General features: G+C 47.3%; 1 protein-coding gene across 1 annotated transcript; it reads right to left on the reverse strand.

The window, feature by feature from the left end:
* Window positions 1–1,930: 1,930 nt before the first annotated feature.
* ppp1r7 (protein phosphatase 1, regulatory (inhibitor) subunit 7) lies at window positions 1,931–25,151 on the reverse strand. The gene is made up of 8 exons (XM_070884022.1): window positions 25,077–25,151; window positions 21,618–21,683; window positions 18,259–18,389; window positions 17,090–17,252; window positions 12,334–12,450; window positions 9,059–9,163; window positions 4,756–4,842; window positions 1,931–2,411 (listed from the first exon to the last, which is right to left on the reverse strand). Exons 1-8 carry the CDS (start codon window positions 25,149–25,151, stop codon window positions 2,235–2,237), a joined length of 921 nt encoding a protein of 306 aa, XP_070740123.1. The 3' UTR covers window positions 1,931–2,234.
* Between the last annotated feature and the right edge of the window lie 2,644 nt (window positions 25,152–27,795).

The raw sequence follows: 27,795 nt of genomic DNA on the forward strand, positions 1-27,795 counted from the left end.
GACTCACAGATGCTGACAGCACGGAACTACAGCCCTCGAGCCACTTGCGGCCTACTGCCCAGGCTCTCCAGCACTAGGCTCTGGGGAGTTCGTCCTGTAGTCTGACCTGCAATAAAGCAGCAAATTCCAACAGTTAATTTGCAACCCAGCTTGCGGAGGGGTTGGAAAGAGCACTTTAGTGTGTATTTTTACTACTTTGTTCTTCACTCCTTGGCCTGTTCCACCTCCGCTTCCTATCCTTTTCTTCTGTCTGTGGGGCCTAGTCCGTTGCTGCTCACTGTTCAAACCCTGTGGTTGTGGCCCACTTTGATCTCCTCCCCTCCCCGCCTTTTCTTTCACCGCCAGCTCATTGCCTGATGCAAACTCAGTTTGAATTTAGTTAAGAGCGGAGTTTACGACGGCCTACTCTAACAGGTGTACGTGGATTGCAGTGCCACTGGTTAAGTTGACCCCTTGTGGCACAATCCTCTTTGTGGTTGAATGTTCCCAAGGTTTGCCACCTACTGCAGGCCAGGAGTCAGTGCAGCAAATGGGCCGGAGGTAGGGTTCTGCAGTATGTGCAGTACCACTTTGTGTCTCCAGAACCTTCTGCTATTGTTCAGGCACCATGTACAAGATTAGTAAGTTTTATATGAAAAATTGGTTAGGTCACATTTCAAAACGTGCATGCAGTTATGGGCGACCCATTATAGAAAGGGTGTTAAATGCCAAAGTTAGTGTAAAAAGATTCAGCCTCAACTTTTTAAACTTCCTGGCCCTCTGAATGAGATAGCCAAATTATTCCTAGTGTTGTAGGGCCCACATCCACTAAGAACTGGGCTGAGACAGGCCAAACTCAGTCTACATAGCACATTCACAGCCAATAAATAGGGATTTACTATCACAATGGTCTGGGTTGGATTTGAACTCTGGTCCCAGAGGTTAAAGATCAGAGTGCAACACGGTAGTAGCCCCTCCCCAGAATATTTTTCTTTAAATTGAATAGAAATGTATACAATATATATATAGTCCATGCATTTCAGTGCTTGGGGTTACTTGCTCTCATTCCCTCCTGAAGGCTTGTAATATAAAACATGTTATACATTTAACCAAAGCCAAGAAGCCTCAGGCATCAGAATCCTTCAGGCCTTCAACATTAAAAAGGGTCAATGATGTGTGTGTTTTGTTGTCATCAATTTGTTGCCATCATCATTGTAACAGTAGTGCTGAGAACAAAACGGTCTCCCTTTCTCGACCCATTGCCACCCCAAGGTCAGGCGCCCAATAAAGTTGACGTCTCTCGTCCCACCCACTCCCACCCTGCACCTCACTCCCTTTTGTAACATGGCACAGTGGACCAGCTCCTGTGATGTCACAAAGCCTTGTATATTGCCACTTTAATACCACACCCCACCGTGGGGAACCACAACATTATTCGAATAAAAGACATTCCCAATATTAGCTGGCTCAGGGGAGGTGCATGGTCAGGGGTATGCGTGTGGTGGGGTAGAACCTGCTTCTACACAAAGGATACAGGAAACACAAGTAAAGCGCACACACACCAATCATTCCAGTGATGGGAGGAAGTGGAGAAAGGGGAGGTGGGAGAGCAAGAAGTTTAAACAATTAATGTTTCACGTGCCTTACTGCGACTGAGTCAGAAACAGGAGAATCATCTCCAAGGGAATCGAAAATAAGTTATGTCTCTTTAATGGGTAGCATAGCCCAGCACCATAGGTAGTCTGCCAGCACGTCATTGGTGGCCTGCTTTGATGTGCACTGCTACCTATTGTTATAAAGCACCTGGTTATAACCCCACTTAAAACGGCTGACACATGTTGCATCAAAATAACTCACTAGCTCTTCTCGGAGGCCACATTAATGAAAGGGAGGGTCGGATTTCTGCCTCCATTTTTCCCGGATTTGCAGACTGTACAATTAGTAAAGTCCATGCATTTCAGTGCTTTTAATGTTCATTCCTTACAAAAGAAAGATCAAACATAAGACGCATTTGCTTCTCTCAAGCGAAGGATGAAGTCCTGGATCAACTGAGAGACTGTGCAAGGTTGCAGCATACAGGATGAACCAACCAAAACACAGGAACACGCTCAGATAGGAGTCAATAATAAAATCATCATGCATCGGGCTTACTTAGCTATAATTTAGTGCTTTTTTTATCAAATACTTTAACAGCATCAGTCACTTAAACACATAGAGCTTTCTCCAAATGAGTCAGTGAGGAGGAGTTGCCTTGCTCAGAATCGGATAAAGGTGGCGTCGATCTGTCGCACAGAGGGAAGGGACAAGATTACTTTCCGCCGGTAATGTGGATCCTTCTGCAGCGGGTTACCCTCGAGATACACCGTCTGTAGATCTTTGGCGTTCTTCAGCTCATCAAGATCACTCCAGTGCTCAATTAAATTGTCATTCATCTGAAAATTCAAGGGAGGGAACTTTTCAAAGCCAAGGCAGACAGACGATCTCGGGCAACATCTAACACACAGATTCTTTGTCATAAACAGTCTGAGTATTCATTATAAAATGATCTTTCCTTCGGCCTGAACTTAAAATGAATAATCAAAGGAGGCCATGAGGCCCATGGTTCCTGTGTCAAATTGTCTGCTGGAACTATCTGCTCTAATCCCATGCTGGCTGCCATTGCTAATGCCTCTTCCTCAGGCACTGCCTCACTCACCTTCAAAACCGCCACCCATGACCCGCCCGTCCTCTCCCAACTACTAGCCAATCTCTTTCCTGCCAGCTCAAGTCCATGCGTTCCAATACTCACTGTTCAAATCCCTCGAAGTCTGGCTCCCACCCTGCCCATCAACAGGTGCTGACCAGGTCAATGAATAATGTCCACCTTGATTGCAACTGTAATGCATTACCCTTCCTTGGCCTCAATTCTCTTCAGCGTTTGATGCTCTCAAACATGCCATTGATCTTTCATTGCTTACCTCTGTAGAACTGCCCTTTCCACTCCTACCCATCTGAACATAGCCAAACAGCCCAGCAATAGCTCTCTTCCCACCCTCACATGGACACTTCCAGAGTTCCCAGAGGATCGCCCCTGGGCCCCCTTGTCCTCCTCCTCCCTCCCCCCACCCCCCGTCCTCCCCTTTATCAATATGCTGCCCTACAGTGATGGGATATGCACAGGCATGGTATCAGAACATAAGGACATAGAAATAGGAGGAGTAGGCCATTCAGCTTCTCGAGCCTGCTCCACCATTCAATGAGATCATGGCTGATCTTCTCCCTCAACTCCACTTTCCTGCACTATCCCCATAATCCCTCGATTCCCTTAAAAATCTACCGATCTCGGGCTTGAATATACTCAATGACTGAGCCTGCACAGCCCTCTGGGGTAGAGAATTCCAAGGATTCATCATCCTCTGAGTGAAGAAATTTCTCATCTCAGTCCTAAATGGCCGACCCCTTATTCTGAGACTGTGACCTCTGGTTCTAGACCCCTAGTTTCCACATGTATGCTGACAACATTCAGCTCTACTATCCCACCGCCTCTCCACAAAAACGCAGGACTACCCATCTGGATGAGCATCAACTTCCTCCATTGGACCAAAGCCATTCGGCTCCTACTATAAACTCTGCTCCCGCACCAGTGACTCCATCCTTCTTTCCAGCGACTTGCTCAGACTGAACCAAACCATGAAACCTTAGCATCCTGTTGACCCAGAGTCCACATCGGGCAGGAAGACCACTGTCACATGTACAACACTGCCCACCTCAGTGCCACCAAAATGCTTCCATCACCCTTAGATTCAAATACTCCGATGCTCTCCTCGCTAGCCTTCTATACTCCATCAACTTGCCCAGAACAAGAACCACCCAGTATCCTGTCCTCGACCAAGTCCCGCTCACCCATTATCAATGTCCTCACTGGCAATTCTGGTCAAAAGTATTACTTTTAAATTCCTTCTCGTCAAATCCCTTGATTCCCTTGCCCCACTATCTCGACAAACTCCTCCAGTCTTGCATCCTCTCCGAGACAATTTTGCCCTTCCACTCCACCTTCAGCAACACAGCCTTCAGCCACCTCAGCCCCACTCAAAATATTTCCCCAAAACCCCAGTCCTCTCCATTTCTCTCTCAAAACCCTAATCAGAATCATATAGTACAGAAGGAAGCCATTCAGCCCATTGTCTCTTTGAAAGCCCGTAAATTGACCAAGTTTTCATTCACCTCTGCTAATCTTACCTTTATTGGCTCGGGGACCATTATCCCCATTTCCTTCGATCAAGCAACCTGGATTTTTTTTTTTTTTTTACAGTAAAGGTACTATTAAAATGCAAACTTCTGCTCTCTATATCCTGAGTATTTCTTATATATACACACACACACGCGCAGGTACACCACCTACATGGTGCAGACCATTCAGTAAAGAGCTGATTATATATATTTTTTTAATTTATCCCCACTTGAATGACATTTCTAATTGGGATTTGCAAGTTATGCTCACGATCCTACAGCCAATTGCTGCAATTTATTTCCGTAAAACACAACCTTCACCTTAAAGTTTTCACATAACTTGCACCTGGGTGCAGCTGCCGTTTCCTAATGTAACATTATCTGTTAGATGCCAGTATCAGAGTCATACAAGATGCCTCATATCCTGCACAACCTTTCCATGTAAAATGGTGACCATTATATGCAAAACGATTTTAACGAGGAACCTGTTCCTCGAAAACAGAAGATTAATCTGGGCGGATGTCCTTGATCATTGGATTGCTCAGAGGCATGCTCAAATAAACCTACCCAGAATTCCTGAAGTTCTGTCAGGTGACTGATGTTTTCAATCTTCTTGATCCTATTGGTTGCTATATCCAATGTCGTTAATTTTTTCTGCAACAGAGGGACAGGCATGAAAATAGATCGCATAAGGACTAAGAGAGGTTTACACACAGTCTACAGCAATGAGCTCTGCGCGGAGGACGGTGAGCAGTACAGACAGCATGAAAACCAGATCACACCAGCGTGTGCACACACAGGTAGACAGCTGAAGCATTAGTTTTCATCATACTGGCACGTGATCCTTCATGGCAAACGAGCCAAAGGTGGGCAGAGAAAACGTTACAAGGACACCCTCAAAGCCTCCCTGAAAAAGTGCAACATCCCCACTGACGCCTGGGAGTCCCTGGCCAAAGACCGCCCTAAATGGAGAAAGTGCATCCAGAAAGGCGCTGAGCACCTCGAGTCTCATCACCAAGAGCATGCAGAAAACAAGCGCAGGCAGCGGAAAGAGCGTGCGGCAAACCAGTCCCACCTACCCTTTCCCTCAACGACTATCTGTCCCACCTGTGATAGGGACTGTGTTCTCGTATTGGACTGTGGCTCTTGTATTCAGCCACTTAAGGACTCATTTTAAAAGTGGAAGCAAGTCTTCCTCGATTCCGAGGGACTGTCTCTGATGATGATGTGATCAGCGCAGAGTGAAGAACTTTGAGGATTCTTTTGGCAAGCCAGATGTCTGATATGCGTAGAAATCCAACACCATGGAGAGTGTGCAAACCAAGCTGCTGAAAAGCCGACTCATCTGGAATTTATTTGCTGAATATGGAGTGCTTACACTTTTCCCTATGGAATCACATCCCACTTACCAAAGTGCTCATGATGCCAGAGCCAAGGCTTAGGGATCCCCCAAGTGTGCGCAAGGAAGACGCTGGAATGCAACTAACCCACCGCTTGTCCAGTTATCATTTAGGGCACTGGTGTGCAGGGTTATCTGGAGCTGAGTGGCAATAGTCACAGCGACAGGCCTACCCCTCCCATTAGAGAGCCCCGCAGGTTGGTCACTCAATAGTGCTACAGAGTACTGTGGGCCTACTTGCTTCAGATATCAGATTAACTAATCTACCACCAAGATCTGGCTGCAAATTACCATCACCAGATGTGCCACCTTGGTACACTTGATCCCAAAGAAAGCCAGCTTACAACCACAAAGGATCAAACTATTTTGGATGGTACAAATTTTGAGGGGGGAAAAAAAAGGAATTACCTTCCTCCACAATCAAGATTTTAAACTGCAATAGGGCGAGATGAAGTAGTGTGGGAGAAGGCTCGTGTGAAGCATAAACACTGGCATAGATCTGTGGAGCCGAAAGGGCTGTTTTTGCACTGTAAATAGTATGTAATTCAATATAGTCAGACCTCTTTATAAATACATATTTTTCCAGTGCTGGACAGTAGCAGAATTATCCACTTTTGGTAGCTGGTGTCTGAAACACATAATCCTAGGTCAGGTATAGAACAGGTTAGATGCAGAGTAAAACTACCCCAGGAATGTGCTTACCTAACCTGTGGAGCGCTATCAATGCACTCCTCTGTAAAGTGGCATTTTAGTGCTGAACTGTCAGCAGTTTTGTGCTCATGGGATTACACCTGTTAGTAACTGGATTGCGTCCATCTAGGGGAGCTTCATGCGGGGGAAGAAAGGAGGAGGAAAAGATCTTGATTCACTCACTCTGCGTACGAGATTAGCTGAAGCACAGACCAAGGGATTGAGCCAGTGACCTTTCAGATCCACACAGCATTGTGGAACACGCTTTGCTTTATTTAATTACTCTACCACTGGAAATGTCTATATCTAATGCACATTAAATTTGGTACCAAGGGCATGCATGTTATTGAAAAATCAATTATCTGCTGCTCCTGTAAGCCATGCTGTGAAAGGCATTTTCAATGTTAAAGGTGTCACACAGTCTGACGCACACTGGCTGCTATTTTACCTTAGTGCCACTTACTGAGATGGCCTCAGGTTCCCATTAAATTGGTCAAAATGTTACTGAAATTTTTCTCAACTGCCATTTTTTCTCTCAGTAACAAATATCTATCATTGGTGGCTAAGAGAAAGAAAGACTTGCATTTATATAGCGCCTTTCATGACCACTCAAACGTCTCAAAGCGCTTTATAGCCAATGAAATACTTTTGGAATGTAGTCACTGTTGTAATGTGGGAAACGCGGCAGCCTACTTGCGCACAGCAAACTCCCACACACAGCAATGCGAGAATGACCAGATAATCAGTTCTTTGTTATGTTGATTGAGGGATAAATATTGGCCAGGACACCAGGGATAACTCCCCTGCTCTTCTTCAAAATCTTTTACAACCACCTGAGGGGGCAGATGGGGCCTCAGTTTAACGTCTCATCCGAAAGACAGCACCTCAGACAGTGCAGCACTCCCTCAGCACTGCACTGAAGTGTCAGCCTAGATTTATGTGTTCAAGTCCCTGGAGTAGGTCTTGAACCTACAACCTCCTGATTCAGAGGTGAGTGTGCTACCCACTGAGCCACAGCTGACACTGAGAGGCAAGTTTATGAATGGTTTCACCCAGCTCGACATCATTTTGGATCTTCACAAAGTGATTACTGCACACAGGTTTTGAACTCTTTAAATTTGTTGCTTTTATTGGCTAAATATATGATCGTATCACTGCAGGCTTTGAGAGATTTATTTGCTTCATGTTTTTGAAGCTCTGCTCTCGTCATCCTCATACCTCCTGTTAACATTACTCATTCCCAGTCCTCGCGGCCTCCCCAGTCAGCTGCATGTCTGTTCTCAGCCATCACAGGCTGTTCTCCCAACTGCTGCTCCCTGCCCCCACTCAGCTCACGCATCCTTGATTTCCCAGCTAATTGTCAGCAGTGTTCCTGCCCCACTGGTCAGTCACTCCTCGGGTCAGTCAGTGTCCCTGGCCCACTGGTCAGTCAGTGTCCCTGGCCCACTGGTCAGTCAGTGTCCCTGGCCCACTGGTCAGTCAGTGTCCCTGGCCCACTGGTCAGTCAGTGTCCCTGCCCCACTGGTCAGTCAGTGTCCCTGCCCCACTGGTCAGTCAGTGTCCCTGCCCCACTGGTCAGTCAGTGTCCCTGCCCCACTGGTCAGTCAGTCCTCAGGTCAGTCAGCAGCAATGTTTCCCCCTAATTTCTTTGGGGTGCGCGGCCCATTCACATTTTCTCGCATGTACGAAATTTAACATGGGAAAAGCCGGACCTGGACTGCAGCTTATAGGAAAGGTTGGTCAGCAGTCCTCCTGCTCCTGCTTGCAGTATATTAAAGTTTGTGTGCCTGCACGCATTTCCTGTCAATTTTTCCCTGCCATTATAAATACCAATGTTGACATTTATAAAAGGAAACTGCCTGTGCAAACTGTAATTATCCCTTCCACATGATACACCATCCAGATGGGCAATAAATATTGGCCTTGCCAGTAACGCCCACATTGCGGCAGTGAATTAAACAAAAATTCCCTCCCCCAGCAAGGTGCTGTAGCTGTGGATCAATAGATGTAATTGCAGCATGATGGTCACATAAGCAGTTTCCATTACACACATGAACATTGGAATCTATAATATACAGGAGTAAAGACAAAATGTATGACTTTAAAATGGAGACAGAATTGCAGTGCAGCCTTGCCCAAATATTGTATCCAAGTGTCAGCCTTGTAACAGTTGGAACACTCATGCTTGAGTCAGAGACTTGAGCACATAATCCAGGCTGACAACTCAGTGCAATACTGAGAGAGAGTTGCAGTCAGAGGTGCCATTTTTCGGATGAGATATTACACCGCAACTCCGTCTGCCCCCTCAGGTGGGCATGAAAGATCAAGAGTTGGGCACGTCCTGGCCAACATTTACCCTTCAACCAACACCCAAAAAAGATATGGTCATTTATCTCATTATTGTTTGTGGAACCTTGTGTGCAAATTGGCTGTCACGCTTCCTATATTAGTGACTATACTTCCAAAGAATTTCATTGGCTGTGAAGCGCTTTGGCACACCCCGAGGTTGTGAAAGGTGGCACAGAAATTCAAGTTTCCTTTCTTTCATCATTCTCGAATCCCACGTCACCCAAGGACGCCACCTGCTCTTCACTATCCGTGTGAAGTGCCAGCAAGACCAGTATAGTAACATTCTAAATTCACCAGGATGCAGAGGTGAAGAATTGTATGATAATCCACAGCAAGGATTCATCAGAATTTAGCTCCACCCTTGCTCTACACTATATGATGAGCAAACGTTAACCCGTGCACGGATGTGAACATGTTGTGACCGTGACTCACATTGTTCTCCAAGCCCTCGATCACCTCTATGCCGTTGTGACTCAGGTAAAGCTCCTGCAGATTGACCAGGCCCTGCATCCCTTCGATCTTGGTCAGCCTATTACTCTGCAAAGAAAGGTTACAGTGCATCAGAACCAATCAATACCGATGTATTAACAAACAGGTGCAGTCAGTCGCAGGTTAGCCAGTCAAACTTCATTTCTGTTCAGTGTGTGTCTGACAGACACAAACCCATCGTTATGTTCCTCGCAACTAAACTAAGATTTCCACAATTATATTTCTGTTGAACGTGAATGTCACACTTTTGCTTCATATGATTACACCCCATCTACAGGAACCCAGAAAACTTGGGTAGAGATTTCAAACAGTAAGATTCCACCCCCCGCCCCAGCCACCAAGTGTGCATAGGGGCACTGCAGGAGTTGGACAAGATAAAAGTATGAAGCTTCCCAGTACAGGGAAATGGAGGTGATTACCCACAAACCCCGGGAGGCGGCGATTACTTGCATGGTTGGGGGGAGGGGAGGGTCATTACCCGCATGGTATTGGGGGAGTCATTACCCGCATGGTCTTGGGGGAGGGGGGCATTACCCACATGGTCTGGGGGGGGGAGGGGGCAGTCATTACCCGTATGGTCTGGGGTATGGGGGGGGGCGATTACCCGCATGGTCTGGGGTATGGGGGGGGGTGGATCATTTCCCGCAGGGTATGGGGGGAGGGGGAGGATTACCTGCATGGTCTGGTGTATGGGGGGGATCATTTCCCGCATGGTATGGGATTACCCACATGGTCTGGGGGGGGGGGGGGGGGGGATGGGGGGTCATTACCCGCATGGGCTAGGCCTGGTGCAGGGTCATTACCGGCATGGTCTGGGGGGAGGGGGAAGATTACCCGCATGGTCTGGGGGCAGGGGATTACCAACATGGCCTGGGGGGAGGGGGAAGATTACCCGCATGGTCTGGGGGCAGTGGATATCCCACATGGTCTGGGGGGAGGGGGAAGATTACCCGCATGGCCTGAGGGGAGGGGGACGATTACCCGCATGGTCTGGGGAGAGGGGGAAGATTACCCGCATGGTCTGGGGGGAGGGGGAAGATTACCCGCATGGTCTGGGGGGAGGGGGAAGATTACCCGCATGGTCTGGGGGCAGTGGATTACCCACATGGTCTGGGGGGAGGGGGAAGATTACCCGCATGGCCTGAGGGGAGGGGGACGATTACCCGCATGGTCTGGGGAGAGGGGGATGATTACCCGCATGGTCTGGGGGGGGGGGGGGGGGGGGAGGGGGACGATTACCCGCATGGTCTGGGGGGAAGGGGACGATTACCCGCATGGTCTTGGGGGAAGGGGACGATTACCCGCATGGTCTTGGGGGAGGGAGAAGAATACCTGCATGGTCTGGGGATAGGGGGACGATTACCCGCATGGTCTGGGGGGAGGGGGACGATTACCCGCATGGTCTGGGGGGAAGGGGACGATTACCCGCATGGTCTGGGGGGAGGGAGAAGAATACCTGCATGGTCTGGGGATAGGGGGACGATTACCCGCATGGTCTGGGGGGAGGGGGACGATTACCCGCATGGTCTGGGGGGAGGGGGACGATTACCCGCATGGTCTGGGGGGAAGGGGACGATTACCCGCATGGTCTTGGGGGAGGGAGAAGAATACCTGCATGGTCTGGGGATAGGGGGACGATTACCCGCATGGTCTGGGGGGAGGGGGACGATTACCCGCATGGTCTGGGGGGAGGGGGACGATTACCCGCATGGTCTGGGGGGAGGGGGACGATTACCCGCATGGTCTGGGGGGAGGGGGAACGATTACCCGCATGGTCTGGGGGGAGGGGGACGATTACCCGCATGGTCTGGGGGGAGGGGGACGATTACCCGCATGGTCTGGGGGGAGGGGGACGATTACCCGCATGGTCTGGGGGGAGGGGGACGATTACCCGCATGGTCTGGGGGGGGGGGGGGGGGGGGGGAGGGGGACGATTACCCGCATGGTCTGGGGGGGGGGAGGGGGACGATTACCCGCATGGTCTGGGGGGGGGGGGGGAGGGGGACAATTACCCGCATGGTCTGGGGGGGGGGGGGGGGGAGGGGGACAATTACCCGCATGCTCTGGGAGGGGAGGGGGACGATTACCCGCATGGTCTGGGGGGGGGGGGGGGGGGGGAGGGAGGGAGGGGGACAATTACCCGCATGGTCTGGGGGGGGGGGGGGGAACGATTACCCGCATGGTCTGGGGGGAGGGGGACGATTACCCGCATGGTCTGGGGGGAGGGGGACGATTACCCGCATGGTCTGGGGGGAGGGGGACGATTACCCGCATGGTCTGGGGGGAGGGGGACGATTACCCGCATGGTCTGGGGGGAGGGGGACGATTACCCGCATGGTCTGGGGGGAGGGGGACGATTACCCGCATGGTCTGGGGGGAGGGGGACGATTACCCGCATGGTCTGGGGGGAGGGGGACGATTACCCGCATGGTCTGGGGGGAGGGGGACGATTACCCGCATGGTCTGGGGGGAGGGGGACGATTACCCGCATGGTCTGGGGGGAGGGGGACGATTACCCGCATGGTCTAGGGGGAGGGGGACGATTACCCGCATGGTCTGGGGGGGGGGGGAGGGGGACGATTACCCGCATGGTCTGGGGGGGGGGGGGGGGGGACAATTACCCGCATGGTCTGGGGGGGGGGGGGGGGGGAGGGGGACGATTACCCACATGGCCTGGGGGGAGGGGGAAGATTACCCGCATGGTCTGGGGGGGAGGGGGACGATTACCCGCATGGTCTTAGGGGGGGGGAGGGGGAGGGGGACGATTACCCACATGGTCTGGGGGGGAGAGGGACGATTACCCGCATGGTCTGGGGGGGAGGGGGACGATTACCCGCATGGTCTTGGGGGGGGGAGGGGGAGGGGGACGATTACCCACATGGTCTGGGGGGGGGAGGGGGACGATTACCCGCATGGTCTGGGGGGGAGGGGGACGATTACCCACATGGTCTGGGGGGAGGGGGACGATTACCCGCATGGTCTGGGGGGGAGGGGGACGATTACCCGCATGGTCTGGGGGGTAGGGGGACGATTACCCACATGGTCTGGGGGGGAGGGGGACGATTACCCGCATGGTCTGGGGGGTAGGGGGACGATTACCCACATGGTCTGGGGGGAGGGGGACGATTACCCACATGGTCTGGGGGGGAGGGGGACGATTACCCGCATGGTCTGGGGGGTAGGGGTACGATTACCCGCATGGCGGGGAGTTGGATTACCTGTATACTGAGGACGGTGAGATTCGTCAGCCCATCCAGGTTCTGTAATTTGGTGATTTTGTTTTTACCCAAAAACAAACTGCTGAGTTGCTTCAGATTTTCAATATTCTCTATAACCTGTTTAAACGCAACAAACATGGATTTTTGTTAATAAAAGACTACACCCCCCATCAATATCAGTCTCTGAATACTGTTCTCCTCTCCTGTCTCACACTCAGTCCCTGTTAAGTGTGGTCGCGGTGTGATTGGAACAGTCTGGGGTCTATTCAGTACACCGACACCTTTACCCTCCACACTAACCCTCCACCCTCGCTCCTGCAGGTAACCGCATGTCTGAAGGCCCGGCCTGTGTGCAGCTGTCGAGTCACTTCAGTGAGTAACAATTTGAATCCCCCCCACACCAATTTATTACAGTAAAAGGAAACAGTGCACAGTGCACAGTGCTACTGGGGCTGTTTTTGAGTCACTTCCATTCGAAGAATCTCGAAAACAGGATAGCATTTTGAAATTTCTTCTGGATGTTCTACGGTTAGAGAGAAATGTACTTCCCCTTTTCCCAGGATGACTGCAGTACAGCTCCATAATTGGCCAGTATTTTTGTGCAAGCAGCCATTTTTCATATTGATGTAAGCAGAGCCGGAGGGCCATGCCCTTAAAAGGAGACAGAGACAGGAAGGACATCCCTTTTCATCAAGGGTGGGAACCCTGCCTAGTTTTTCTTTTCCTGGTTCCAGGAACACGGAGGCCAATGGTAGTATCCAAGCCTTCTACCCCACCATCAGAGATAAGATAACTCAGCACAACTGAAGGAGTGGAGCTCGGATCTTCCTGTCCTATGGTGAACATTAAAACAATCATAGGCAGTCCCTTGAAATCGAGGAAGACTTGCTTCCACTTTAAAAGTGAGTTCTCAGGTGATTGAACAGTCCAATACAGGAATTACAGTCTCTGTCACAGGTGGGACAGACAGTGGTTGAAGGAAAAGGTGGGTGGGGAGTCTGGTTTGCCGCACGCTCCTTCTGCTGCCTGCGCTTGCTTTCTGCATGCTCTCGGGGACAAGACTCGAAGTGCTCAGCGCCCTCCCGGATGCACTTCCTCCACTTTGGGCGGTCTTGGGCCAGGGATTCCCAGGTGCCAATGGAAATGTTACACTTTATCTGACCACACTCAACCGGCTCCGATGGGCGGACCACACTGTCCGCATGCCCGACATGAGATTCGCTAAGCAAGCGCTCTACTCGGAACTCCTACACGGCAAGCAAGCCCCAGGTGGGCAGAGGAAATGCTTCAAGGACACTCTCAAAGCCTCCTTGATTAAAACAGTGTGCTGCATTTAATCACCATATCAGTATCTGGAGTCCATCTAGTCAGCTTTTACAAATTCTTTAGTTACTTTTTAATTTAAGATTAGTACATTCAGTATTGATGTACCTTCCACTGCTCAATACACAATAATAAAATATTTTCTCACACACACAACAGTTGATCGCCAAGCAATCTTCAAGGCAAGTCAAAGGATACGGTATTTTATGAGAAGTGTTATACCATGTAGCACACAGTGCATTCTCGCAGATCTGATGGGATTGAACGCCAATAAATCCCCAGGGCCTGATAGTCTGCATCCCAGAGTACTTAAGGAAGTGGCCCTAGAAATAGTGGATGCATTGGTGGCCATTTTCCAACATTCTATAGACTCTGGATCAGTTCCTATGGATTGGAGGGTGGCTAATTTAACCCTCCTTCTAAAAAAGGAGGGAGAGAGAAAGCAGGGAATTATAGACCGGTTAGCCTGACATCGGTAGTGGGAAAAATGTTGGAATCAATTATTAAAGATGTAATAGCAGCGCATTTTGGAAAGCAGTGACAGGATCGGTCCAAGTCAGCATGGATTTATGAAAGGGAAATCACGCTTGACAAATCTTCTAGAATTTTTTTGAGGATGTAACGAGTAGAGTGGACAAGGGAGAACCAGTGGATGTGGTGTATTTGGACTTTCAAAAGGCTTTTGACAAGGTCCCACACAAGAGATTGGTGTGCAAAATTAAAGCACATAGTATTGGGAGTAATGTATTGACATGGATAGAGAACTGGTTGGCAGACAGGAAGCAAAGAGTAGAAATAAACGGGTCCTTTTCAGAATGGCTGGCAGTGACTAGTGGAGTACCACAAGGTTCAGTGCTGGGACCTCAGCTATTTAACAATATACATTAATGATTTAGATGATGGAATTGAGTGTAATATCTCCAAGTTTGCAGCTGACACTAAGCTGGGTGGCAGTGAGAGCTGAGAGAAGGATGCTAAGAGGCTGCAGGGTGACTTGGACAGGTTAGGTGAGTGGGCAAATGCATGGCAGATGCAGTATAATGTGGATAAATGTGAGGTTATCCACTTTGGTGGCAAAAACAGGAAGACAGATTATCTGAATGGTGACAGATTAGGAAAAGGGGAGGTGCAACGAGACCTGGGTGTCATGGTACATCAGTCATTGAAAGTTGGCATGCAGGTACAGCAGGCGGTGAAGGCGGCAAATGACATGTTGTCCTTCATAGCGAGAGGATTTGCGTATAGGAGGTGGGCAGTCTTACTGCAGTTGTACAGGTCCTTGGTGAGGCCACACCTTGAATATTGTATACAGTTTTGGTCTCCTAATTTGAGGAAGGACATTCTTGCTATTGAGGGAGTGCAGCAAAGGTTCACCAGACTGATTCCCGGGATGGCAGGACTGACATATGAAGAAAGACTGGATTGACTAGGCTTATATTCACTGGAATTTAGAAGAATGAGAGGGGATCTCATAGAAACATATAAAATTCTGACGGGATTGGACAGGTTAGATGCAGGAAGAATGTTCCCGATATTGGGGAAGTCAGAACCAGGGGTCACAGTCTAAGGATAAGCAGTAAGCCATTTAGGACCGAGAAATTTCTTCACTCAGAGAATTGTAAAGCTGTGGAATTCTCTACCACAGAAAGTTGTTGAGGCCAGTTCGTTAGATATATTCAAAAGGGAGTTAGATGTGGCCCTTACGGCTAAAGGGATCAAGGGGTATGGAGAGAAAGCAGGAATGGGGTACTGAAGTTGCATGATCAGCCATGATCATATTGAATGGTGGTGCAGGCTCGAGGGGCCGAATGGCCTGCTCCTGCACCTATTATGTTTCTATCTCCTGCGGCCAACCTTCGCAGCCTCAAGACATTGCTGCAGGAGTTCCGCAGGGATTTGTCCTCGGCTAAACCATCAGCTGATTCATCAATGACCTTCCCTCCATCAGGGGCAGGAGTGGGGCTGTTCACTGATGTTCAGTTCCATTCACAACTCCTCCAAGCAGCCCATGCCAGCCTACAGCACGATCTGGACCACATCCAGGTCGGAGTTGACAAATGGCAGGTAACATTCATGCCACATGTTGCAGTGCCAGACAATGACCACCTCCAACAAGAAAAAACCCAACCCACCTCCTCCACGTCAAGTGGCACCACTATCCAAATCCTGGGTAGATCTCCTTGATCAGAAGCTCAACGACACCAGCCATATCATCACTGCTACAAGTAGTCAAGTGAGTCACAGACTTCCCGACAACGTTCACTAATTTTTCTTCCTACGTGATCCCTTTAAATTTGCCGTGCGGTATCTTGCAGTGGCAACAGCTCATTAGTGGCTTGTGCAGGACCTCCAGACTGATACACACGCCACGCACCTTAGGGGAAGGCCGCTTCCTGACCCCGCAAGGCCTCTACGCCACCTACAAAGCTAGTCAGGAGTGGAATGAACGACTCACCGCTTGCCTGGATGTGTGCAGCTGCAACACTCAAGCTCGACATCACCCCGGGTGAAATAGTCCACCTGACTGGCATTCTTGCCACTGGAGTTCAAAACTTGCCACCAGTACACTGCGGTTGCAGTATGTACTACTACTGGATGAAGTGCAGCAGCTCATCAGAGTTTATAAGCACCTCCAAGCCCAATGAATCTACTGCTGAGGGGTCATAGTCTCAGAATAAGGTGTCGGCCATTTAGGTGAGGAGAAACTTCTTCACTAATCGCTGGAATTTTCTACCCCAGAGGGCTGTGGAGGCTCAGTCTTTGAGTATATTCAAGACAGAGATCGATAGATTTTTGAATATTAAGGGAATCAAGTGATATGGGGACAGTGCAAGAAAGTGGAGTTGGGGTAGATGATCAGCCATGATCTTATTGAATGGTGGAGCAGGCTCGAGGGGCCGAATGGCCTACTCCTGCTCCTAATTCTTGTTTTGTTCTTATGTTCACAGCATCCTGACTTCGACATACATCAATCATTTCCTCATTGTCACTGGGTCAAAATCCTGAAACTCACTTTATAATTGAGAGCAGCACCACAGGGACTGCAGCAAAGCAAGTCAGCCCGCCACCATCTTCTCTAGTATTTCATGCATTTCTCCCTTGAAAAAGGAACTATAAATGTACAAGCATCTTCCAAGCAATGAATTTTACTGGGTGAACAGCAGTTCAAAGTTTGAATGTCCTCAAGATGTATTTACGTTCAGCAAGTGGCCTTAAAAGGGCCCGGGGGGGGGGGAGAGGGGGGGGGGAAACACTTTAGTAGAATAGTACATTGCCTGGTATCATTCTCCTGCCCTTATAAAAAGGGGCATCCTCAAATGATCATGTGTAATGTCACAAGTTCCATTAGTTATTTAAGCCAAATGTCACCTTAAGATTAAAGCCCCACCCGGGGATTTGGACTGTCCTGGTGACCACAGTAACGTGCACTTACCCGGATGCGATTTGAGCCGAGCTCCAACATCTCTAGCTGATCCAGGTGACCAACATTTTCTATTTTAGTGATTTTGTTGTTCACAAGGAAGAGCTTCTTTAGCTTGGTCAGGCACTCGAGAGCCTCGATTTTCCGCACTACGTTGAAGGAGAGATCTAAAATCCTGTATGGAAACAAAGGGAACCAGGAAATCGCTTCAGTTTTATAGAACAATGACGATGCCAGTCTCTGCAGCGCGCAGATAGAGCTGCTGCGCCAGGTGAGAAAAGGGCAGGAAGGAGGCAAATGGCAAGACAGCATGAAAGGTGTGAGTGAGTGCTCACTGCCGATCTGGGCAAACACTTTTATTTCCCCTATCCAGATAAAAGCTTTCACTGCTGGTTCTTTTGTGAAAGCTGATTATGCTCATGTCACTGTCTGGGATCTGTGCTGGGTGTGGGTCCCATCTCCGCAGGGAATCCTTAGCCTTCAAAGATCTTACCTATGTGACTATTGATGGAATAATGGACGGCTAGCAGCTACACGCTAATCATCATCATCATAGGCAGTCCCTCAAGTTGAGAATGACTTGCTTCCACGCCAAAGGGTTCACAGGTGCTTCAATGAAGGACCTAATATTCCAGGTCCCGAACTACATATCGAAGGGTGGAAGATGCCTGTGCGTGGATTTTTTTTAACGTGTGGTGACCGTTGCACACCAGCCACCACACGGGCTTGACAGAGCTCGGTCTTGACCCAGTAAGCAAGGGTTATCCAAGACGACTGGAGACCTGCTCTGCTGCACGGCCTGCGAGCACCATCAGAGCAGGGCGGGGAGCGGAAGGAGCAGCATGGTGGCGTACCACTCCAGGGAGCAGTACGTGCTAGAGCAGGAGAACAACGGCAGCAAAGAGGGCGACTGGATTGGACGTCACCAAGATCCAGGTCGCTGATTGGAGTGTGGGCAGGTACTGCAGGAGCAGCGAGGTCGGGGCGAAGAAGCGGCGAGAGACTGTAGAGGGACGTAATCGGGGCCAGCACGGGCCAGCCCACACTGCGATACACGCTAATGAAGTAGTAATGTGGTGATTTCTGTATCTGGTGCTCCGGATTTGTTCCTGCCACAGAGGACTAGAGTATGGTGCTGGAATCAATATAGAAAGAACAGATTGAATTATTTTAGTACTTACTCAAGGTCCTTCAATGCCTGGAGATTTTCTAATTGATTGACCTGGTTGTCATATAGATCCAACTCTCGGAGTGTTATCAGATGATCAAGGTTCTCAATCGTCTTAATAAGGTTTTGTCGCAGACACAGCACCTGGAATAATCCAGAGACCAGGAAGAACTTACAAGGAGGATATTCCAAACATTGAACTACCCAGTGACAAAATTACGTTGGTAATAATTCTATTACATACAAGTAAATCACTAGTGGCACTGCAAAGTGGATCAAAGTTTAAATAAATATAGGACATAAAGGGGAAATGAGTCAGGGTCCACAGTGAAAGCAAAGGGGCTGAACTGGTAGGTAATAAAGGGATTTGCTAATTGTACTGGTGTCATCCTGTGGAAGAAATTCAATACTGAACAAGCCCTTACTTGAATGCCCTTAATTCGATCCTTTCTACCTCACTGAAAATGCCAATTGGCTACTGAGTTCATATCTATGTCTAAATCTATCGGTGCTTCTCCAATTGTCCAATGAAAGTTAAATTGTTAGTACCTTCCAAGCACATGAAGCTGGCCAGTTATTACTGACAATTCAGCGTGCCCAGATATGGAAGATTCAAGGAATGGAAGTTCCTGAAGTGGTACAATGTGCTATTCCACTGTTATTGGTGCGTTCCTTAGCTGATGACCAGCACAGAGTATAATATCACGTGCGTCCAGTTACACAGATATAAATCGGCTTTGGCACTGGATTAAGACTTACGCGTGGCCTTACTAAATCTGGTGCTAATACAAAGCTTGCAATTTACTGTTGTGAATTCAGAACTCCTTTTGCCATGAAAAAAAATCTCTTTGGGAACCAATACAACCCTGTCAGATAAGTGTAAGGACTTGCACAATATTGTTGGTACCCCTCAAAATGAATGTCCCGGCCTAAATGCCAGATTTGTAAAGTTTTTGAGAACAAAATGGCAGTGTTGGTCAAGGTAAAGTGTTCACACAGTGGATCTTGGGATGTGGTGAGAGTTAGCATTCAACCTCCTTCCTGCTCTGGTTCACAACATGCTGTGTACACATGAACACTTGATGGTTGTAGTTCGGGACCTGGAATGTCAGCTCCCTTATTGAAACACCTGTGAACTCATCCTTTTTTGTGTGGAAGCAGGTCATCCTCGCCAGAAGGAATTGCCTGATATTATTACTTGATGGTGCAGGATACAGAACAGACTTGATGTCCAGTTTGAGTGATCAGCACTACTAAACAGAGAGAACAGCTTTTCCATTTCTGTATCTTTCGAGCACTCCGAAGAACTGTTGAAAACCATCCTCTATTATACACCGTATTTTGCCTACATCAAAGGGACATGTCACTGATAAGACCTCATGACGCATCTGTTCATGAATCCTCTGAAGATAGGCTAATCACGTGAGCAGTTGGGAGTTGTTTACTCCAAAGCTACTTCCCTTAAACAAGACAACCTGATGCAACTGTTGTTAACCTCTTCGAATATACTTTATTAACCATTATATTTCTATCCTATAGTTAATGGATCCCTCTACCTAGGTTTATTACCCTAGCCACTAAAGTTACATCTTAATCATTAATGGCTGACATCATTACCGTCACATATTTCTTTGCACAAGCATTTTTTGTATAGAACACTCAAGGTGCTAAAAGAGAAATCAAGCTGTGCTTTCTTCTCATGACACTTCTCAGGACACTTCAAAGCCAACCTGTTTACCTTGGAAAATCAGTTGCTATAAGATACAAGGAAGTTCGATTATTAACCCTGAACTTCCCAAGATGTTCACATACCACTCTCTAGAATGTCCATCAGTGAGCAATATAATAATTTCATTGCATTGCAAGCCAGGTTCAACACTGCAAATTGCAATTGGTTATTTTTTAAACCTGCATTTTCTGTGTGTGGGTTTTGATATAGCATTTTTTGTAATTATATTGAACTACATTTTTGGGGTGGGAAAAGGTTTGCATATATTTCTTGAATTTATACATCAAATTTACGCCTTATTCCTGTTGTGTGGAAAATTTTCCAGAGTGGGTTTTTTTTGGACTCGAGTCGGCTTCAGCTTCTGACTATTGAACCTTCAAGGTTTAGATCAGCATTCCCGAGCGGTGACCTGTTCAAACAAAACAGACAGCAACAGATCCAAATTTGGAACCCAGTCCTGGACTAGAAACGTGCAATATATACACAGTGAAACAGGAAGTCAGCGTACATCAAAACGTACATTTTAAATGAATGCTAATACATAGCAGGAGAATTAAATGCTGATCTCAACCAGAGAGCTTAATAGAAACACTTGTCAGAAGTTGGTAGTGAGTCATAAGATCCCGGAAAGAATTACCACACAGTAAAAGACAGCATCAGGCAGAAGTTCAGCTCAAGAACAATCCTCGGAGCGCCAATTAAAAAAAAATCAATTTCAATGATTTATTTTTTTATAAAGCTTTGCAGTCACAAATATCCAACCCTTTGCTAGCATCTCTGCAGTCATCTCATTTCTAGATACACAGAAATGGATCAGATCACAATGGAATGGGAATTAATTCCAAAAAGTAGATAATCATCCAATGTGGCTGGCTTCAGAGAGAAGCAGTCTGCTTGCCAATCGACTTATTTTTTTCACACCGCTAGTGTTGCAACCATCGTATCAACATGACTGCAGTTGATTCCATTTTGGGAGCACTGTAGGGAACTCTGAAGTGTCGTAAGGCAACGGCAGGTCCTAATGGTGTGCTGCACAGGCAAAACATAGAATTGAGGACCTTACTTCACTCTTTCACAAAGTGCCTGGGGGGGGAGGGGGGGAAATCAAGTGCCCTAGAACCATAGTGTGTTGACGTGCTAAATTAGTGAGTTTTAAATGTGGGCTTGCTCCCAAGTTCCTCAGCGTAAATTCCTAATCTAAGCCAGGACACAATTCCCAACATGCCATTGCTTAACCTCACGCTTTCCACTGGGAGGACTGTGACGTGAAAGGAATAAGAAATAGGAGCAGGAGTAGGCCATTTGGCCCCTCGAGCCTGCACCGCCATTCAATAAGATCATGGCCTCAACTCCACTTTCCTGCTCGCTCCCCATAACCCTTGACTCCCCTATCGTTCAAAAATCTGGCCATCTCCACCTCTACCTTATTGGCTAGAAGACTGGGTGGGGAAGGAAACATAATGAACCCAAAAGCTGACAACAGTCCTACAACAGGAATTAAAAGAAATCCGTAATCATGAGGGCCTTGCCCACCAAATCATGAAGCAACATGCAGGTATCAGGATGATGTATAGCAAATACTTAGAACATGCAGGGGTGGCAAAAGAATCAACTACTGCTCCTGGGATGTCAGCTGGCCTCACCTTCACTTTCTTCAGCACATCAAATCCTTCTATTTTTCCAATTCTGCAGTGGTTGAGATCAACATCCTAGAAAAGCATAAAATAAGCAGATGTGTTAAAGGGAACAAAACTGCTCATGATCATCCTAGACTGCTTACTAGGAATTAACAAGTAGAATGGAGAGAACAATAATGGCATGTGATTATATCGCACCTCAAATCATTTCACACATTAATAATTACTTTGAAAGGTAATGATTTACATGGGCAACTACAGTAATGAGCAGTGAAGGCCTCACAATCGGTAACATCACAATCAGTGGGGTAGAAAGCCATATATCCAAGCTGGCCGATGACACAATGATAACCGTCATTATCAGTGTAGAGAGAAGCATAGCATTACAAAGAGATATCAACTGATTAAGCAAATGGTCAAAACTGACAAATGAATTTCAAGCAAATGGGAGGTCATTCACTTTGGACCTAAAAAGGATAGATCAGAGTATTTTCTAAATGGTAAAAAGCTAGAAAAGTGGAGGACCAAAGATACTTGGGGGTCCAGGTACAGAGATCATTAAAATATCATGGACAGGTACAGAATATAATCAAAAAGGCTAATGCAATGCTGGGCTTTGTATCTGGAGGACTAGAATACAAGGGAGTAAAAGTTATGTGACATAACTATACAAAACCATGGTTAGACCACACCTGGGGTACTGTGAACAGTTCTGGGAGTGCAGCATAGATTTACCAGAATGACACCTGGACTCCAAGAGTTAATTTTGAGGCGTGATTACACTAACTAGGATTGTATTCCCTGGAACTTAGAAGGTTAAGGGGTGATTTGATCCAAGTTTTCACGATATTAACGGGGAATTGATAGGGTAGATAGAGAGAAACTATTTCGGCTGGTTGGGTAGCCTAGGACTAGGGGGGCATAGTCCAAAAATTAGAGCCAGGCCTTTCAAGAGTGAAGTTAGGAAGCACTTCTACACGCAATGGGTGGTAAAAGTTTAGAACTCTCTTCTGCAAACGGCAATTAATGCTAGATCAATTGCTAATTTTAAATCGGAGATTGATAAGATTTTTGTTAACCAAAGTTATAAGGGATATGGAGCAATGGTGGGTATATGGAGTTAGGTGACAGATTCAGCTATATGATCTCACTGAATGGTGGAACAGACTTGAGGGGCTAAATGGCATACTTCTGTTCCTATATTCCCAAGTAATGATCAGTGAAGGCCCCACAATCCCAGAAAACCCTTCATTCCAAAATAACCAATTCAAAAATAAAAGTATACCTCAAGCTCCCTTTAAAGGAGCAGCTGTCTTAATGTGCAAAGCACCCTCACCTCTCCAGAGGCAGTGACTTTAGCAAGAACACAAACATATCAACATTTCATTCTAGTTTGGTAACCAAGACAAAACCATCGTGCAGTGTAGACCTGAAAGACAGAGTCACTAAAGGTCACTGAAAGTGAGTCAGCTGTGGTTCAGTGGGTAGCACTCTACTATAAGTCAGAAGGTTGTAGGTACAAGTTCCATTCCAGAGACTTGAGCACAAAATTTAGGTTGACACTCCAGGGGAGTAAAAGACTTACATTTATAGAGCACCTTTCACGACCACGACCTCAAAGTGCTTTATAGCCAATGAAATACTTTTGGAGTGTAGTCACTGTTGTAATGTGGGAAACGCGGCAGCCAATTTGCGCACAAGCAAGCTCCCACACAAGGCAATGTGATAATGACCAAATAATCTGGGTTTCTTTTCATGTTGATTGAGGGATAAATATTGGCCAGGGCACCAGTGATAACTCCCCAGACTCTTCTCCGAAATAGTGCCATGGGATTTTTTATGTCCACTTGAAAGCAGATGGGGCCTCGGTTTTTGGAGTACAATGTTCCAAAAAGGGTTACACCAATATTGTATTTCACTGCCAACTACCCAGAATAGTACACGGTACATTATTTAAATGATGACGTCTCATTAGGAATATGCTCCATTTATCACAAACTCAGGTACTCCTTAGAGTTAAGAGAGTTCAACATCATCCCGTCTCTCGATGTACTACACTAACCAAATAATCTCTTGCTCTGCCTTGCTGTTATGACAGCACGGTGTTGCGAAAGGTCGCGTGGGTAGAGGGAAACGCTCAACAAACTGCAGGGATGACGTACTTTGGTACATGCAGATAAGGAACGGCTCAATCAGGTAGGTCACTTAATGCCTTGCGCAATATTATGAGCGAAGTGGGCCCCAGGGAGATGTGATTGAAGGAAGATTAAAGCTAGTAACAGATGACACACAGAGAATCATGTCGTCTTAACATTTACAGCACATTGGAGACTAATGGTCTGAAGATCCACTTGGAAGGTCATGGGTGAAGTGTTGTGCACAGGGACTATCAGGTAAAGTTACAAAGATAGCTTTTATAATATTGAGCAAGCTCATCTGCTGACATTTGGGAAGCTGCGACTCTTGGCTACAGTCAACCAATACTGAAGTTTAGGCTATTCGGAGTTATAACCATGATTGCTGAACTCCCCAGCAAGAATAGGGCTTTGAATTGGATGGGGAATCAACCACTCAGCTTATGGAATAACGCCATTGCAGCCACTTTGATTCAGAGACGAGCTGATCTCCTTCTCAAGGACCCACAAATCTTAACGTCTTCAGCTAAACAGGTCGAGCTAATGGATCTTCAGGGATTTGATGCTGCAAGTGGGCAAATCAACTGAAACACCATTGTCGAGAAGGGCTCACATTTAGCCACAAGCTGCACCTAACTGTGAGAGGACGTTTGGCAGATTCAAAGGGGTAACAAGAGCAGAGAACAGTCAACTTTGGCATGCAACTCCGCACAACAGCAACAAATGCATCAAAGTTTCCAACCCGCCTTCGCACCCACTCAAACAACAATGTACTGCATTACCCACACCAACTTAGGCTGTGTGCAATCACAAAGAAAGATTTACATTAGTTAGCACCTTTCACGACGACTACCGGATGTCTAATAGCATTTTACAGCCAATTAAGTACTTCTAGCGTGTAGTCACTGTTGTAATGTGGGAAACGCGGCAGCCAAATTGCGCACAGCAAGCTCCCACAAACAGCAATGTGATAATGACCAGATAATCTGTTTTTGTTATGTTGATTGAGGGGTAAATATTGGCCAGTACACCAGGGATAATTCCCTTACTCCTCTTCGAAATAGTGCAATGGGATCTTTTACATCCACCTGACACTGCAGACGGGGACTCGGTTTAACGTCTCATCCGAAAGACGGCACCTCCGACAGTGCAGCGCTCCCTCAGTAGGGCACTGGGAGTGTCAAACTAGATTTGTGTGCTCAAGTCCCTAGAGTAGGATTTGAATCCACAACCTTCTGATTCAGAGGAAAGTTTGCTGCCCACTGATTCACAGCTGACACCTATATCTTCGACCCTCAATGTATCGAAGCTCCTTCAAAAGGTGACTTACCTCTGCTTCAGGATCTAAAATGATACTGTCAATATCAACTGGGGTGTCTGGTTCTCCTGAAATAGAATTGAACATGTTTTTACTGGTCTGATCAATATCATTTCGGTACTGAAGTACAAAACCAAAGACAATTAAATTCCGTTCACACAAAGTTAATTCCAGAAATACTGGAAAGTGACAATTAGTCCAGAGATCCTTGGCCAGGGCCCAGCACCGGGTGGGAGTCCGATTCCACTCCAGACCTGTTCTTTTAATCTGCAGCTCACTTGCAATTTGTTTTAATTTCAGATCTGCCGCACCTGCAACTCCCCCCTCCCCCCCCCACGGTTTCTTTATCCCTCATGCTTTTCTTGCACATGGAGCTTAAATGAGTCTTTCTCACTGCCTATTTCTTACCCATTCTAAATGCCTGCATTTTGTGTTTCATGGTGTCCATCACCTTACTGTTTTCTATTGGGCACATCAGCTCGCTCGCCAAACTGTATTTTATCTTTCCCACTACTTATTAATCCCGGATTTCCAGAATTTGCGATTTTTTTGAGCTGAGTGGATGATCCATCTCGGCCTCTTCCTGAGGTCCCCACCACCACAGAAGCCAGTCTTCAGCCAATTTCATTCACTCCATGTGCTATCAAGAAATGGCTGAGCACACTGGATACAGCAAAGGCTATGGGCCCCAATAACATCCCAGTTGTCGTGCTGAAGATTTGTACTCCAGAACTAGCCGTACCTCTAGCCAAGCTGTTCCAGTACAGCTACAACACGGACATCTACCCAACACTGTGGGAAACTGCCCAGGTACGTCGTGTCCACAAAAAGCAGGACAAATCCAATCCCACCAAATAATGCCCCATCAGTCTACTCTCAATCATCAGCAAAGTGATGGAAAGTGCTATCAAGCAGCACTTACTCACCAATAACCTTATCTTAACCGATAAGGGAATAAAGGATTATGGGGAGCAGGCAGGGAAATGGACCAGAGTCCATGATCGGATCAGCCATGATCGTATTAAATGGCGGAGCATGCTCGAGGGGCCGTACGGCCTACTCCTGTCCCTATTTCGTATGTTCTTATGTTCTTAATAACCTGCTCACTGATGCCCAGTTTGGGTTCCACCGGGACCACTCGGTTCCAGACCTCATTACAGCCTTGGTCCAAACATGGAGAAAAGAGCTGAATTCCAGAGATGAGATGAGAGTGACTGCTCTTGACAGCAAGGCAGCATTTGACCGAGTGCGGCAGCAAGGAGCCCTAGTAAAACTGAAGTCAATGGGATTCAGGGGGAAAAGCTCTCCACCGGCTGGAGTCATACCTAGCACAAAGGAAGATGGTTGTGGTGGTTTGAGGTCAATCATCACAGCCCAGGACATCGCTGCAGGAGTTCCTCAGGGCAGTGTCCTAGGTCCAACCATCTTTCGCTGCTTCATCAATGACCTTCCCTCCTTCATAAGGTCAGAAGTAGGGATGTTCGCTAATAAATTGTCATTTGCAACTCTTCAGAAAATGAAGCAGTCCATGCCCGAATGCAGCAAGACCTGGATGACATTCAGGCTTGGGCTGATAAGTGGCAAGTAACATTCATGCCACACAAGTGCCAGGCAATGACCATCTCCAACAAGCGAGAGTCTAACCATCGCCCCTTGACATTTAATGGTATTACCATCGCCGAATCCCCCACATCAACATTCTGGGGTTCACCAATGACCAGAAACTTAACTGGACTATCCACATAAATACTGTGGCAACAAGAGGTCAGAGGCTGGATATTATGCGGCAAGTGTCTCACCTCCTGACTCCCTAAAGTCTTTCCACCATCTATAAAGGCACAAGTCAAGAATGTGATGGAATACTCTCCACTTACCTGGATGAGTACAGCTCCAACAACACTCGAAGCTCAACACGATCCAGGACACAGCAGCCCACTTGTTTGGCACCCCATCCACCACCTTCAACATTAAGTCCCTCCCATCACCGGTGCACCATGGCTGCAGTGTGTACCATCTATAAGATGCCCTGCAGCAACTCACAAAGGCTTCTTTGGCAGCCCCTCTCAAACCCGCGACCTCTACCACCTAGAAGGACAAGGGCAGCAGGCGCATGGGAACACCACCACCTCCAAGTTCCCCTCCAAGTCACACACCATCCTGACTTGGACGTATATCGTTGTTCCTTCATTGTCACTGGGTCAAAATCCTGGAACTCCCTCCCTAACAGCACTGTGGGAGCACCTTCACCACACGGTCTGCAATGGTTCAAGGGGGCGGCTCACCACCACCTTCTCAAGGGCAATTAGGGATGGCCAATAAATGCCGACCTTGCCAGCAACGGCCTCATCCTATGAACGAACTATTAAAAAAATTCTGAAGTTGAAGTAAAATGATAGTTATTTCTATTAATCTCACCTTCACTCACCGACCACAGCCAACAGATTATCCTTAAAAATAAGGATTAAAAAAAATCTAATTATCAAATTGCATCTAACAAAAGTTAGTTGTAGAGATGATGCAAGGGGGAGTCCAAAATTAGGGGCCATAAACGTAAGATAGTCACTAATAAATCCTATAAGAAATTCAGAAACTTCTTTACCCAGAGTGTTGAGAATGTGGAACTTGCTATCACATGGAGTAGTTGATACATTTAAGGGAAAGCTAGATAAGCACACGAGGGAGAAAGTAATAGGATATACTGCTAGGGTTAGATAAAGTAGCCTGGATGGGG

The sequence above is a fragment of the Pristiophorus japonicus genome, chromosome 6 (genome assembly GCF_044704955.1).
Source record: "Pristiophorus japonicus isolate sPriJap1 chromosome 6, sPriJap1.hap1, whole genome shotgun sequence".
NCBI classification, from domain to species: Eukaryota; Metazoa; Chordata; class Chondrichthyes; family Pristiophoridae; genus Pristiophorus; species Pristiophorus japonicus.

Bases quoted from the DNA above. Each gene is read 5' to 3' on its own strand.
- ppp1r7 (XM_070884022.1), bottom strand. From the start codon at position 25,151: ATGTTCAATTCTATTTCAGGAGAACCAGACACCCCAGTTGATATTGAC. The intron at 18,390-21,617 runs GTGAGGCCAGCT...GGATTATTCCAG, and splicing joins ATGTGCTGAAGAAAGTGAAG to GTGCTGTGTCTGCGACAAAA. The intron at 17,253-18,258 runs GTAAGTACTAAA...GTTTCCATACAG, and splicing joins CAGGCATTGAAGGACCTTGA to GATTTTAGATCTCTCCTTCA.